Here is a 13831-nt window from a genome sequence, read left to right on the forward strand (position 1 = left end):
GCCATCTTGGACCTAGTTGGTTCTAACCAAGGACTGAGTCATTCTTTTAAAGGTTGTGCCCTGCCACTGTAGATGGGAGGATGGGGAGCTGGGGACTGAGGGTGGGGGCTACGAGGAGTCAGGGAAGGCTCATCTGAGGAGGGAATGTTTAAGAAAAAGCCTGAGGGCTTCCCTGGTGGCGCATCTGAGGAAGGAATATTTAAGAAAAAGCCTGAGGGCTTCCCTGGTGGCGCAGTGGTTGTGACCTCTCGGACTTAGTAAATCATTATATTAGTAGCAATAATTGGAGATAACAGTGGCTGAGGTCTGAGGCTAGAAACACTCAGCCCCTCACCCAAGGTCTTTGTAAACTGGTGTGGCTGGGGACCAGGGAGGGTACATTTTTTCCCCCTGCTTCTCTTGGCACACAAAAGTGTCGCTGATCTTGATAAAAAGCTCTAGAAATAGCAGATCTTTTGTCTGGGCTGATCTGCAAATAGCCTTCAGCTGTAGGAGAGATCTATAAATCTGATCTGAAAGACTTCTGATCACCTTCAGAGTAGAAATTAGAATCCTCACCATGACCCAGAGGCTCACTGCACAATCTGTCTCCCTTTGCTCCTGCTTTGACCTCATCTCCCACCCTCTCCCTGGTGATTACTCCAGTCACACCTGCCTCCTGGATGTTTCTTAGATGTGATGCACATTCCCACCTCAGGACCTTTGCACTTGCTGCTTCTTCTACCCAGAATGCTCTATGCCCAGATAGCTACCTGTCTCAGTCCTTACTCAGGCTTTTTCTTTCTTTCTTTTTTTTTTTTTTTTTTGCGTTACACGGGCCTCTCACTGTTGTGACCTCTCCCGTTGTGGAGCACAGGCTCCGGACGTGCAGGCTCAGCGGCCACGGCTCACGGGCCCAGCCGCTCCGCGGCATGTGGGATCTTCCCAGACCGGGGCACGAACCCGCGTCCTCTGCATCGGCAGGCGGACTCTCAACCACTGCGCCACCAGGGAAGCCCAAATCTAAGTGGATTTTAATCAGCGCCAAGTCCACTGGTCCTCCCCTCACCCCATCCCACCCCATCCCCAGTCTGGCAGGAAATGTCTGCCACTTAGAGGGTCCCATCTTCTTCTGCAGGGTGATGACATAACTCAGCTTGGTGCTAAAAAAATAAAATAAAATAAAAGAGGGAATGTCCAGGGCTTTGGTCCATGGGGCCTACTACCTTAACTTCTGCTCATTTGATATTTGCTGAGGCCCCAGACCCTGTTAAGTGGCTAGAAGATGCCCCCGTAGTGGTCCCCACAGCCCACAGCCATTTTCCCAGCTCGCAAGTGGTCAGGCTGTGTGCCCTGTAGCTCTCCAGGCTGGAGTAAGCTCCAACTCTCTCTCTCCAGTAAAAACCCCTCCCCAAGTCCTTCTCTCCATTGTCCCTGCTTCTGGGCGGACCCCCTGGCGCTGGCCTCTCTATCTCCTGGGATAGGAGCAGGAAGGGGACATGCCTTCAGTAGGCAATTATCCTACTGAATCCCCATTGTCCTTAATAAGGAAAGAAAACGCTTCTCTTCGGGTAATATAATCTATCCCAAAGTAGCTTTGGTTATTGAGTGATACAGGGGCAGCCACTCCCCCCAGACTCAAGTTTGTTCAAACTCAGCCTGAAGGCATTTCCTGAGTTTACCAGGTAGAACTCAGGGGTCAGTTCCCCAAGGGCTGGGTCAGACACCCCTGGAAACATGGTCAGGGCCACCTTGGGCCTTAGGGCAGATGACATTCCTAAGCGGGCGGCCACCCTCCACCGTGTCCAGGAGATTTAAGACTGTCTTTTTGGCTCAGTCAGTCCGTGGGAGGGAGGAGGGCCTTGCTCTTCCAGTTATGTGGTAAGAGTAGGTGCTGGGGGCTGAAGGTGGCTTCACCTCATCCCCTCCCCAGCAATGTTCTGTGTCTTCTCTGGCCAAAGCTGCACCTCACCTCACCTACAGATAGGAATGAGGGCAGATGGCTCAGGTGAGAGGAAGTGGACCCAGATGCATCTTGGACCCTCATGACTTGTAACCCTGCGGAGACGGTTCACCTGTCCTTCAGTTTCTGCTTCTGTTTCCTAATATGCATGAAGGAGGCTGCATAGCAAAGACCTCAAGATGTGGGCTCTGGAACCAGATGCCTGGATTCACTGCCACTTTGCTGTGTGACTTTGGATAAGTTGATTGACCTCTCTGTGCCTCCCTTTACACTTTCATAAAATTAGGCATAATAGGTACCTCATGGGGTTATTATGAAGATTAAAACTAATCAACCTGTATAAATCTGTTAAGAAGGCACCTAGGAAAAAAGTGGGTGATATATCACTGTTAGATCTTTTGTCTTTTTATTTTTTAATCATTATTATCCCTAGCTCCTGAGATGTGTGTCTTTCAGCGTCTACCTTTCACTATGTTTCCAACTCTCTCCTGCTCTATATCTGTCCATGTCTGCCCATTTGTCCACCTCTCTCTTCCAGCCTCAGTCTTCCTATGACTTTGGGGAAACTACCTAACCTTTCTGTGCCTCAGTTTCCCCATCTGTATAAAGTTAATAACAGTATGAACTGCATATGGTGTTGTGATGAACAAAGTTATTACACATTAACCACTTAAAATAGGGCCATAGTAAGCTCTCACCATAATTACAATTAATTCAACATTAATGAATTAATTAAGTTCCCTATTCCTGTCCCAGTGCAAAGAGCTATTATTAACTGTAAGCTATTATTATTGTTTGTTATTGTTATTTTCTCTTTCCATCAGTCTTTGTGTCCTGCTCTTTCCTCTTTCTGTCTGTCCATCCCTGCATATCTTTCTCAGTAACTGTCTTTCTCTCTCTTTACCCATCTATTCAGCATATATTGTACATACTGAATGCCCGCCTACCCCATGAGAAGCATTGAGTTTTCCGTGGTGAACAGAACAGACAAAGGCCCTGTCCCCAGGGAGCTCCCAGGCTAATGAGAGAGGCAGATGTTAGAAAAATAAACACACAAACAGTAACACGTGTGTAAATTGTACCAAGAAGCGTGTAGGATGCTTTGAGAAGACAACAGACAAAACCCAGGAGAGCAGGGGCCTTGGATTAGATTGGGAATGGGGTCAGGCAAGGCCTCTGGGAAGAAGTGATGTTTGAGATAAGATAAAATGAGGAGAAGGGGCGCCTTTGAGATGGCGGAGGAGTAAGACGTGGAGATCACCTTCCTCCCCACAAATACATCAAAACTACATCTACATGTGGAACAACTCCTACAGAACACCTACTGAACGCTGGCAGAAGACCTCAGACCTCCCAAAAGGGTCTTGGTGCTCCGGCCAGGTGTCAGGCCTGAGCCTCTGTCAGGCCACCTCTCTGAGTTGGGAGAGCCAAGTTCAGGACACTGGACCACCAGAGACCTCCAGGCTCCACGTAATATCAAACGGCGAGAGCTCTCCCAGAGATCTCCATCTCAACGCTAAGACCCAGCTCCACTCAACGACCAGCAAGCTCCAGTGCTGGACACCCCATGCCAAACAACTAGCAAAACAGGAACACAACCCCACCCATTAGCAGAGAGGCTGCCTAAAATCATAATAAGTTCACAGACACCCCAAAAGACACCACCTGATGTGGTCCTGCCCACCGGAAAGACAAGATCCAGCCTCATCCACCAGAACACAGGCACCAGTCCCCTCCACCAGGAAGCCTACACAACCCACTGAACCAACCTTAACCACTGGGGACAGACACCAAAAACAACGGGAACTAAGAACCTGCAGCCTGCGAAAGGGAACCCCAAACACAGTAAGATAAGCAAAATGAGAAGACAGAAAAACACACAGCAGATGAAGGAGCAAGATAAAAACACACCAGACCTAACAAATGAAGAGGAAACAGGCAGTCTACCTGAAAAAGAATTCAGAGTAATGATAGTAAAGATGATCCAAAATCTTGGAAATAGAATGGAGAAAATACAAGAAACATTTAACAAGGAGCTAGAAGAACTAAAGGGCAAACAAACAATGATGAACAACACAATAAATGAAATTAAAAATTCTCTAGAAGGAAGCAGTAGCAGAATAACTGAGGCAGAAGAATGGATAAGTGACCTGGAAGATAAAATAGTGCAAATAACTACCACAGAGCAGAATAAAGAAAAAGAATGAAAACAATTGAGGACAGTATCAGAGACCTCTGGGACAACATTAAACACACCAACATTCAAATTTTAGGGGTCCCAGAAGAAGAAGAGAAAAAGAAAGGGACTGAGAAAATATTTGAAGAGATTATAGTTGAAAACTTCCCCAGTATGGGAAAGGAAATAGTCAATCAAGTCCAGGAAGTGCAGAGAGTCCCATTCAGGATAAATCCAAGGAGAAACATGCCAAGACACATATTAATCAAACTGTCAAAAATTAAATACAAAGGAAAAATATGAAAAGCAGCAAGGGCAAAACAACAAATAACACACAAAAGAATCCCCATAAGGTTAAGAGCTGATCTTTCAGCAGAAACTCTACCAGCCAGAAGGGAGTGGCAGGACATATTTAAAGTGATGAAAGGGAAAAACCTACAACCAAGATTACTCTACCCAGCAAGGATCTCATTCAGATTCGATGGAGAACAGCAGAAACAGACACACCATTGTAAAGCAATTACACTCCAATAAAGATGTTAAAAAAAAAAAGCAAAAAAGATAAAATGAGGAGTGGGAGTGGTCAAGGGAGGGAGTGAAGGGAAGAGTGTTGGAGGCACATGGAACAGACCACAGGGTGGCCTAGAGGATGAGGGAAGCAGAGGAGTTGCCCAGAGCTGTTCACAGGAACCACATCCCTCTGGGAAATAGACTGGGGTGGATAAGAGTGGAAGCAGAGCGCCCAGAAAGGGGGCTGGGCCAGGAGAGGGGGAGTCAAGGTGGGGAGACCTGGCTAGGTCTGACTTACTTTTTGGAGGTGTCGTCCAAAGGACGACAGGTGCAGGTGCCTGACCCGCAGACAGGCTAGAGCAATCAAGAAAAGAATCAAAAGGGACCTGTGAATGGGTGGGGGGGGACACTTATTGGGGGGGTAGGGTTGGGTCAAGTTGGGGGAAATTAAAACTATCTTTTGTCTCTATTTAAAAAATGACTTCCAGGGCTTCCCTGGTTGCATAGTGGTTAAGAATCCGCCTGCCAATGCAGGGGACACGGGTTCGAGCCCTGGTCCGGGAAGATCCCACATGCCACAGAGCAACTAAGCCCATGCGCCACAACTACTGAACCTGTGCTCTAGAGCCCACGAGCCACAATTACTGAGTCCATGTGCCACAACTACTGAAGCCCACGTGCCTAGAGCCCGTGCTCTGCAACAAGAGAAGCCACGGCAATGAGAAGCCTGTGCACTGCAACGAAGAGTAGCCCCCACTTGCCGCAACTAGAGAAAGCCTGTGTGAAGCGACAAGGACCCAATGCAGCCAAAAAACAAAAAAAAAAATTAAAAATAAATAAAAAATTTAAAATGACTTCCAGAATGCTTAAATAATCTCTCTGTGTGTCATTTTGTCTTTGCCTCTTTCTGTGCCCATCTCTCTGTCCTCTATTCTGTGTCTCTGTCTCCCTGTCTCCCTCTGTGTCCCAATCTGTCTGTCTCTGCCTCCATTTGGGTCTCTAGGCCTGTTGTCCCTTGGTCTCTGTCTCTCTCTGTCTTTTCTTCCTGTCAACCTCCGTGTCTCTGTTCTTTGTCTCTGTCTCCATCTCTCTGTGTCTCTGTCTCTCTTTGTCTCTTGTCTCTCTGTCTATCTCTCTCTGTCTCGGTCTCTTGTCTCTCTGTGTCTCTCTTTGTCTCTTATCTCTCTGTCTTCGTCTCTTTTCCCTGTTCTCTCTGTGTCTCTATCTCTATCCTTCTGTGGTTTTATTTCTGTCTCTGGTCCCAATCTCTTTGCCCATCTCTGTATCTCTTGGTCTCTGCCTCTCTCCATCCCCCACCCCAGCCTGGGTTCTTACCCTAGAATCCCCACTCCTGGGGTCATTCCTGCCAGGCTGGAAGCACCTCCATGGCGTGACACACACGCACACACTCTGTCTTGGATTCATCCCCAAATAACTGGGACACGTCTGCCTAACCTCGAGCAGGATAAGACCTAGGTGAGGCCACAGAACAGGGTGGAGGGATGCCACATCCACGCCCTTCTCCCTCATTCCAGCTGCCCCAGCCCTGTCCCTCACTCTGGCCCCAACCTGCCTCCTCCCAGTGTCCAGACCTAAGTCACGTCTGGGCGGCTGTGAGGCCTGAGCCCACGCTACACCCCACCCCTACCCCTCCATCTTCATGGTCAGGGCTGCAGGTCCCAGGAGTAGGGCAAGGTCAAGGGTCTCTGTGCCCCCAGGTGACTGAATGCAGGCAGATAGATGGAGGCCGAGCCAGAGAACCAGACGGACACTAAGAAAGGGCTAGAGACAGAGAAATCAGAGAGAAACAGGGCCAGAGAGAGACAGAGAGGCACAGACATTCATCCCTCAGCAGCACCGTCATCTGTCCCCACAACCCCTCATCAACGCCGTCCACACCTCCTCCTTAGGTGACCTCATCCAACCCCATGGCTCTAGACACGACGTCTCCTAGGATGACTCCCCACCGTTTCTCAGCAGCCCTGACCTCTGTCTGCCCCATGGTGCTCACACATTCAACCACTTGGCTCCTATAGGCGCCTCCAGCTCAGCCCTTCTCCCCACACCTCTTCGCTCCTCCGCACCAATGGCGCCAAAAATAGAGCCGCCAACAGACCCGGCCTCCGAGACACCATCCTTACCTCCTTTTTCCTCCCTCCCCACCTTCCACCCACCGGCTGGTACTTGACTTTCCCGCCCCTCCCCCACACGAGTCCTGGGCATATGTGTTTCTCTTCTCCTTGGACCACAGCATCTCCCACCCAGGCTGTTGCCACCTCCCACCTCCACGCTGGTCTCTCTGCTTCCATCTCACCCTCTACAATCATTCTCCACGCGGGATGTTTTTGAAACATAAATAAGATCGTGCCCCTCCTACCTCGTGCTTAAAATCCATTGCACTGAAAATAAACCCAAACTGTTTCCCCTGGCATGCAAATCCCTGCACAGTCTGCCCCGTTCCTCGCCTTACTCTGTCTCGTACACACCAACTTTCTCTCTCTCTCTCTCTCTCTCTCTCTCTCTCTCTCTCTCTTTTTCCCCAGGCTTCCAGGATCTTATTTCCCTCAGGGACTGAACCCGGTCCACCTCAGTGAAACGCCATGTCCTAAGCACTGGACCTCCAGGGAATTCCTCCAACTTCTCTCTTTTTCCTGCAAAGCTCACTGCCTCTCAGCCTCAAAGTCGACTCCTCTGAGACTCCCCGACCACCCCCTCATCTGCAGTCACCCCACCCAATCCGGGTCACTCTCTAGTATCACCCGTGGTCTCTGCACACACATTACTACCAGATATTTGCTTGTCCCTGTAGTTTTTCTGTTTGTCATTCTCCCCTGCTGGGACGTGAGCCCCAGGAGCGCCGGAAGTTGCTTGTCCCTTCCCGCATCTCGAGTGCGGACGGCAGAGCTCAGAGCGTGACAGGTGCCCTTTGTTGAGCAAAGCCTGCTCCCGCTAACTGGGCGCCTAGGACACTCCTGGCACTTTGTCCGGGCGTTTTCCCTGCATTATCTCTTTGGATGCATTTTGGGAGGGAGGAAGAATGGTTACCCCGATTTTACAGATGGGAAAACGGAGGCTCACAGGGGTGCAGTCACCGGCCCAAGGCTCCAAAGGTAGAACGTGATGCTGGGAATTTGAATCCGGGAAGTTTTGCTGGGGAAGCACAGCCGGGAGAGAGAGGAAGGGAGGGAGGATGAGAGAGATTTAATGAGAGAGAGAATAAGAAAAAAGAAAATGGGAGATAGAATGTGTGTGTGTGTGTGTGTGTGTGTGTGAGAGAGAGAGAGAGAGAGAGAGAGAGAGAGAGAGAGAGAGAAGAAACCTGACAGAGAACCAAGAAAGAAGGGGAGAGTGGGGCCAGGGTCTCCCAGCCCCTCTGGCCCCCTGGCCGCAGCCGGGCACAAGGCAGCCTGAGAGCTCTGAGCTGGAAGCTGGGAGCACCTGACCCCAGGAATGTGTCCCTGGGGGGCAGGCCGGCCCAGCTGGGGATGCTTATAAGCCCCACCGGGGCCCCTGTTGGACGTAGCAGGCAGGAACTCAGCCCAAAGCAGGATCCGGGAGCCCAGAGATAGCCAGGTGAGTGGCCCCCAGGTCCCCACTCACCGCGCCCTAAGAGCACGCAGTCTTTGTGACCCACTGTCCCTACAGCTCCGTGTCCCTGTGACTCTCAGCATCCGGACCTTGTGTCTCCAGGTCTCTTCTCCAAACAGGGCTCTAGTTAGGAGTGTCTCTCCAGTTCTCTCTCTGTCTCCCCTGGTCTCTCTATTTCCCTGAATCTCTCTCTCCCTGCCTCTGCCTCTCAGTCTGTCTCCGATGATCTCTCTTAAGTACTCCATCTTCCCTCCATCCTTGAGAGTCCAGTCTCCATCCTCCTACCTCGCCCAGTTTATAGACGGAGAGACGCTTTCTCCATCCCTTCCTCTCCACTGAGTTCTGTCTCTCTCTCTCTCTCTTTCCACTTCACTCTCCCTCTCTCTTTTTCTCTCTCAGCCTCTAAATCTCTCCAGGCTGTGGGTCTCTGGGCCATGATCTCAGACCCTATGGCATGTGTGTGTCGGGGGAGGGGTGGTATAGGTCCTTGTTTGCCCAATAATATCCTGGGAGGGCAGGAATGGAGAAAGAAAGAGACAGATGCAGGGCCCCTGGACTCACCTGAGACTGACCCTCACGCAGGTGCTGAAGGATGTCCATGGCAGGAAACCCCTGGGGCTGGTTCCTGGGCCACCTCCTCCTCAGTGTCACAGGTATCTGTGTGTGTGTGTGTGTGTGTGTGCGTGTGTGTGTCTGTGCCTGAGGCAGTGTTTGTTACAGGCATGACTCAGTATCCTCCTGGATGTGCCTGAAGCTGCGTGGGTGACAGTACTGTGTGACCGTTGCTCTCCAGATGCACACTTGTGATTCCTTGTATCCCAGGGAGTTTGCATGTGTGCTGCCTGTGTACTGGGTGTGTGTGGCTTTGCATGCCTCTGTGTGTGACATAGTATGACAGGGTGTGTTGTCATGCCCGTGAGAGTCGGTGCGTGATTGGGTGAACAACTCTGACCGTCTGTGCCTCTGAATATCCTGCAGAGTGGCAATGCTGTGAGGACCTGGGGAGCCTGGGGTGCCGCTAAAAGGGAGATGGTGCTTCTGGGGGAGTCACCCATCGCTGGCAATCTGTGCCTGCTTCCTGGGTCTCCGATCCTTGGGCCCCCAGACAGCCACATCACGGGACGGTGTGATAGGGTTTCTGTGTGAGCCGGCTTTTTGCTGCTATGGGGGAGGCTGAGCCAGGGAAGGAGAGGCTTGGAGGGCCATAGAGTGTGGCACTGCCTCGAGTGTCTGGCTGTGTCGCCCTTGCCTCTGCCACCTTGTGTGAGGGGGTCTACTTGTGCTGGGAGGCTCATAGCCCCAGTAGTGCACTGTCGAGGCGTGCGCGCGCGCGCGCGCGCGTGTGTGTGTGTGTGTGTGTGTGTGTGTGTGTGTGAGAGAGCGAGAGAGGTGACATGTGGGTCCCAGAGATCTGTGACACACTTACAGCTGAAAGTCTCCTCTTGACAAGTGACCCCACTTCCTATACCCTGATCTCCGCCTCTTGAATCTGATCCGTGGAGTAACAGGCCTGCACTGTGATCCCACCCCCTTCTCACTCATTCTTGATTCCGCCCCTAAGAGCCTGACTGCCCTCAGGATCCCTGACTCCATCCCGCGGTCCTGATCACACCGCCTGCACTGTGACCCCGCCCCCAAGTGGCCTAGTCCTGCCTCCTGAGTCTGTCCCCCAGCCCTGACCACGCCCCCCTGGACCGAGGTCCCCCCCCCCCCCCCCCCCCGCCACCAAGCTCTCACAAGCCCTGGTTCCACCCTGAGCCCATCCCCCTGACCTCGGAAGCCCTGATCTAGCCCCTGCACCGTGGCCACGCCCCCGCTCTGTGGCCACGCCCCCAGGAATAAGTGTCCAGCCTTCTGGGCCTTTTCCCCAGGCCTGACCACGCCCCTGCACCGAGCCCCGCCCCCAGAAGCCCCCGTTCCCCTCTGAGCCCGTCCCCCAGCCCTGAATCCGCCCTCAGGATCCCTCGCCTGGGGTGGAGGCGGCGACATCATAAACGGCGAGGACTGCCACCCGCACTCGCAGCCTTGGCAGGCGGCACTGTTCTTGGAAAAGGAATTTTTCTGCGGGGGCGTCCTGGTGCATCCTCAATGGGTGCTGTCAGCCGCACACTGTTTCCAGAAGTGAGTGCAGGGCGGGGCGGGGACGGGGGCGGGGCCTGGGTCCTAGGGAGGACCCGGATGTATGGTGAACTGATGGGAAGCGCTTAATAGGTTCAGTCCCTGGGTACTAAAAGTGAAAACCAGTGTGAAGGAAGGCTCTGCGAGGGAGGCGGGAGCTATGTGTTGCTTTGGAAGGACTCAAGAGTCCTGGGTTGAAATCCCAGCTCAGCTGCTGAGTTACTAGTGACTTAAGGCAAGTTCTTGTCCCTGGATTATGATTGTGCCTTAGGTTGGGTAGCTCTCAGCGCAAGGCTTAGCAAGGAAGATGGGGCTAGGGTAAGGGGCTGGAGATGAGGCTGTGGCTGAAGGCAAGAATGGAGATAACGGTGCAGTAGCCACAAAGCTATTCTGTCCCCACCCCACCCCCACCCTGTGGCCCTCAGTTCCTATACCATCAGGCTGGGTCTGCACAGTCTTGAGGACGACCATGAACCAGGCGGTCAGATGATGGAGGCTCACCTCTCCATCCAGCACCCAGAGTACAACAGACCATCTTTTGCCAACGACCTCATGCTCATCAAGTTGGAAGAATTGGTGCCCCAGTCTGACACCATCCAAAACATCGGCATCGCCTCACAGTGCCCGACCGCTGGGGATTCTTGCCTCGTTTCCGGCTGGGGTCGGCTAAAGAATGGTGAGCTCGGGAGTGTGGGTGTGTCCGGCCTCTCTGAGGGGGTTCTCTGCCCAGCCAGAGAGGCTAATCCGATGCTCTGCGTCCCAGGCAGACTGCCCAAAGTGCTCCAATGCGTGAATATCTCAGTGGTGTCGGAGGAGATCTGCAGTGAACTCTATGCCCCTGTGTACCACCCCAGCATGTTCTGCGCTGGCGGAGGCCAGGACCAAAAGGACTCCTGCCATGTGAGAGATGGGAGAAGGGAAGAGGGGAGAAGATCCAGGGAGAGATGGAGAAGGGAGGGGACAGGGAACCATGGTGAGAAACAGAGATACGGGAAGATAGTGTGACAAATGGGGAGAGAGACTGAAAGAGAGAAGTCGACACAGGAATAAGGAGAAGCAAAGAAAGACAGAAATAGAGAAAGACAGATTCAGTAATGCAGGAACACACACACACACCCACAGAGAAACAGACACACAGACGCATAGAGATGAAATGCCAAGTGAAATAGGAAAAAAAACAAAAATAGAATATACAAAGAGATGCAGAGAGGCACAGAGACTCCAGGGGTCGTTGAGACAGAGAAATAAGCTACAAGGGGAGAAAAAGAAGGAGGGACACAAACAGAGACAGAACAGTAACAAACCCAAGAGCATCTACCAGCTGTTAGGATGTAGGGGAGCAGAATTGGTGCGGTCAGGGCTCTAGAATGAACGTTTAAGGAATATGTTGCTATCTTTTTTTTCCCCCCTCTCCTGCCATGGCTTCTCATTTGGTTGCTTTCTGATCTCACATCTATCTCCATCTCTCTGTGTTTTGGATTCTCATTCTCTGTCTCTCCACAACAGGGTGACTCTGGGGGCCCCCTGGTCTGCAACGGGTCCCTGCAGGGCCTTGTGTCCTTTGGACAATCCCCCTGTGGCCAGCCCAACGTGCCAGGCGTCTACACCAACCTCTGCAAGTTCACAGACTGGATACAGAAAACCATCCAGGCCAGTTAACTCCAGGGACTGGGACCCATGAAATTGAACCCCCAAATATAAGCTGCTGAAGGAATTCAGGAATCTGGGTTCCCAGTGCCTTCCTCCTTCAGACCCAGGAGTCTAGACCCCCTCCCCCATCCCCAGTCGTCCAGTCCTGCTAAGAATATCTTCCTGTACACAGTGCCCCTAGTGGCACAATGTTGACCCCGCCTTACCATTGGTAGAGAAAGCTGGGTTTTCACTGTCATTTGTCCCTTCCTCTAAGCCCAGAAATAAAGTCGAAGAGAAGCACGGGCTCGGCTCAGACTCTTCTCCTTACTTCCCTTCCCATCCAAGGGATTCCAGCAAATAGCTTTCCCTCCTTGTGCCTCAGTTTCCCCATCTGGGAAATGGGAGCCTTGACCAGGAGAGCCACAGGATCCCCAAGGAACGAGACATAGCTGGAAGGTTAAGAGAACTGATTCTGTGGATGTTGTCCAATTTCTGAAAAGTCAAATCAGCAAACGGCAAATTAATGGGATTTACTTATTCGGTTTATGTAGCTTTCACTGACTTCTTTTGGTTTGGTCTTCTTAAGAATTTTAAGAATTCTAAGAATTTTAAGAATTCTCCATTTGTAGCTGCCTCAGGACCCTCCTGCTGTAGCTGGAGACTGGTGGGAAGAATCTGGGGGGCGGCGGGGAAGGGGGGGTCTGAGGACAGAGAGAGGGGAGACTGGGGACCCAAGAATATAAGGAATTGTTATTATACCATAATAATTGTTATTATACTAAATAGAATATACTGATGAGAATTTATATTCAAAGTATATTCATAAATATACTGTGAATCTATTCTTAAGGAAATATTTAAATTTTTATGTATCCCTTAATGTATCCTCAAATATATAAAGAGTGAAATAACTAAAAGTAAGATAGACAAATCCCCACTCATAAAAGAGGATTTGGGGATTCCCTGACGGTCTAGTGGTTAGGACTTGGTGCTTTCACTGCCAAGGGAGCAAGCTTGAGGCCTGGTTGGAGAACTAAGATCCCGCAAGTGGCGAGGCGTGGCCAGAATTTTGTTTTTAATTAAAAAATGTTAAAAAGAGGATTTTAAGGTGACTCAAAAAAATAATCGAACAAACAAGATAAAAATGGATAAGGACATAGATGATTTGAACAATGTGATTAACAAACTTTACTTAATGGTCACATATAGAACGTTGCACCCAATATCTGAAGAACATACAATCTTGTCAAAACACAATACCTACCAGAATGGCTAAGATTAAAAAGATGGACAGTGGGCTTCCCTGGTGGCGCAGTGGTTGAGAGTCCGCCTACCGATGCAGGGGACACGGGTTCGTGCCCCGGTCCGGGAAGATCCCACATGCCGCGGAGCGGCTGGGCCCGTGAGCCATGGCCGCTGAGCCTGCGCGTCCGGAGCCTGTGCTCCGCAACGGGAGAGGCTGTAACAGTGACAGGCCCGCGTACCGCAAAAAAAAAAAAAAAAAAAAAAAAGTCTCAGAGTAAAGTAAGCTGTACTTGGGGCGTCCCCCCTGCTCGATGTCACACTCTCAAGCTGGGGCCTCACACACCTGTTTTCTCTCCCTGGGTCTCAGTTTCCCCATTTGTAAAACGGGGGTCTTGATAAAGGGGTTTCAAAGAGAGATGCCAAAACAGAGATGGAGAGCCCCCGCTTCAGCAAGTCCTTATCTACTGCTGCCTGACTGTGTCCTCTGAGAAAGACCCCACAACCACCGCTCCCCAGCATTCTGGGAAAACTGGCCTGATAACGGCCTGGGATTACTCAGCACTGATTAAGTGTCAGGCACGAATTTCAGGCACTGACGCCTCAAAACACTCCTACGAGGC

At 51.2% G+C, this 13831-nt stretch overlaps 1 protein-coding gene across 1 annotated transcript; it reads left to right on the forward strand.

Annotated features, from left to right (window-relative positions):
* Positions 1-8808: 8808 nt before the first annotated feature.
* On the forward strand, positions 8809-11993 carry LOC309836720 (kallikrein-4-like; the record flags this gene model as incomplete). Its single annotated transcript, XM_082676844.1, has 5 exons — positions 8809-8869; positions 10175-10337; positions 10760-11010; positions 11098-11234; positions 11841-11993. The coding sequence occupies 5 exons, from the start codon at positions 8809-8811 to the stop codon at positions 11991-11993; spliced, it is 765 nt and encodes a 254-aa protein (XP_082532970.1).
* Between the last annotated feature and the right edge of the window lie 1838 nt (positions 11994-13831).

The sequence above is a fragment of the Grampus griseus genome (assembly GCF_964374135.1).
Source record: "Grampus griseus genome assembly, chromosome: 19".
Taxonomy (NCBI): domain Eukaryota; kingdom Metazoa; phylum Chordata; class Mammalia; order Artiodactyla; family Delphinidae; genus Grampus; species Grampus griseus.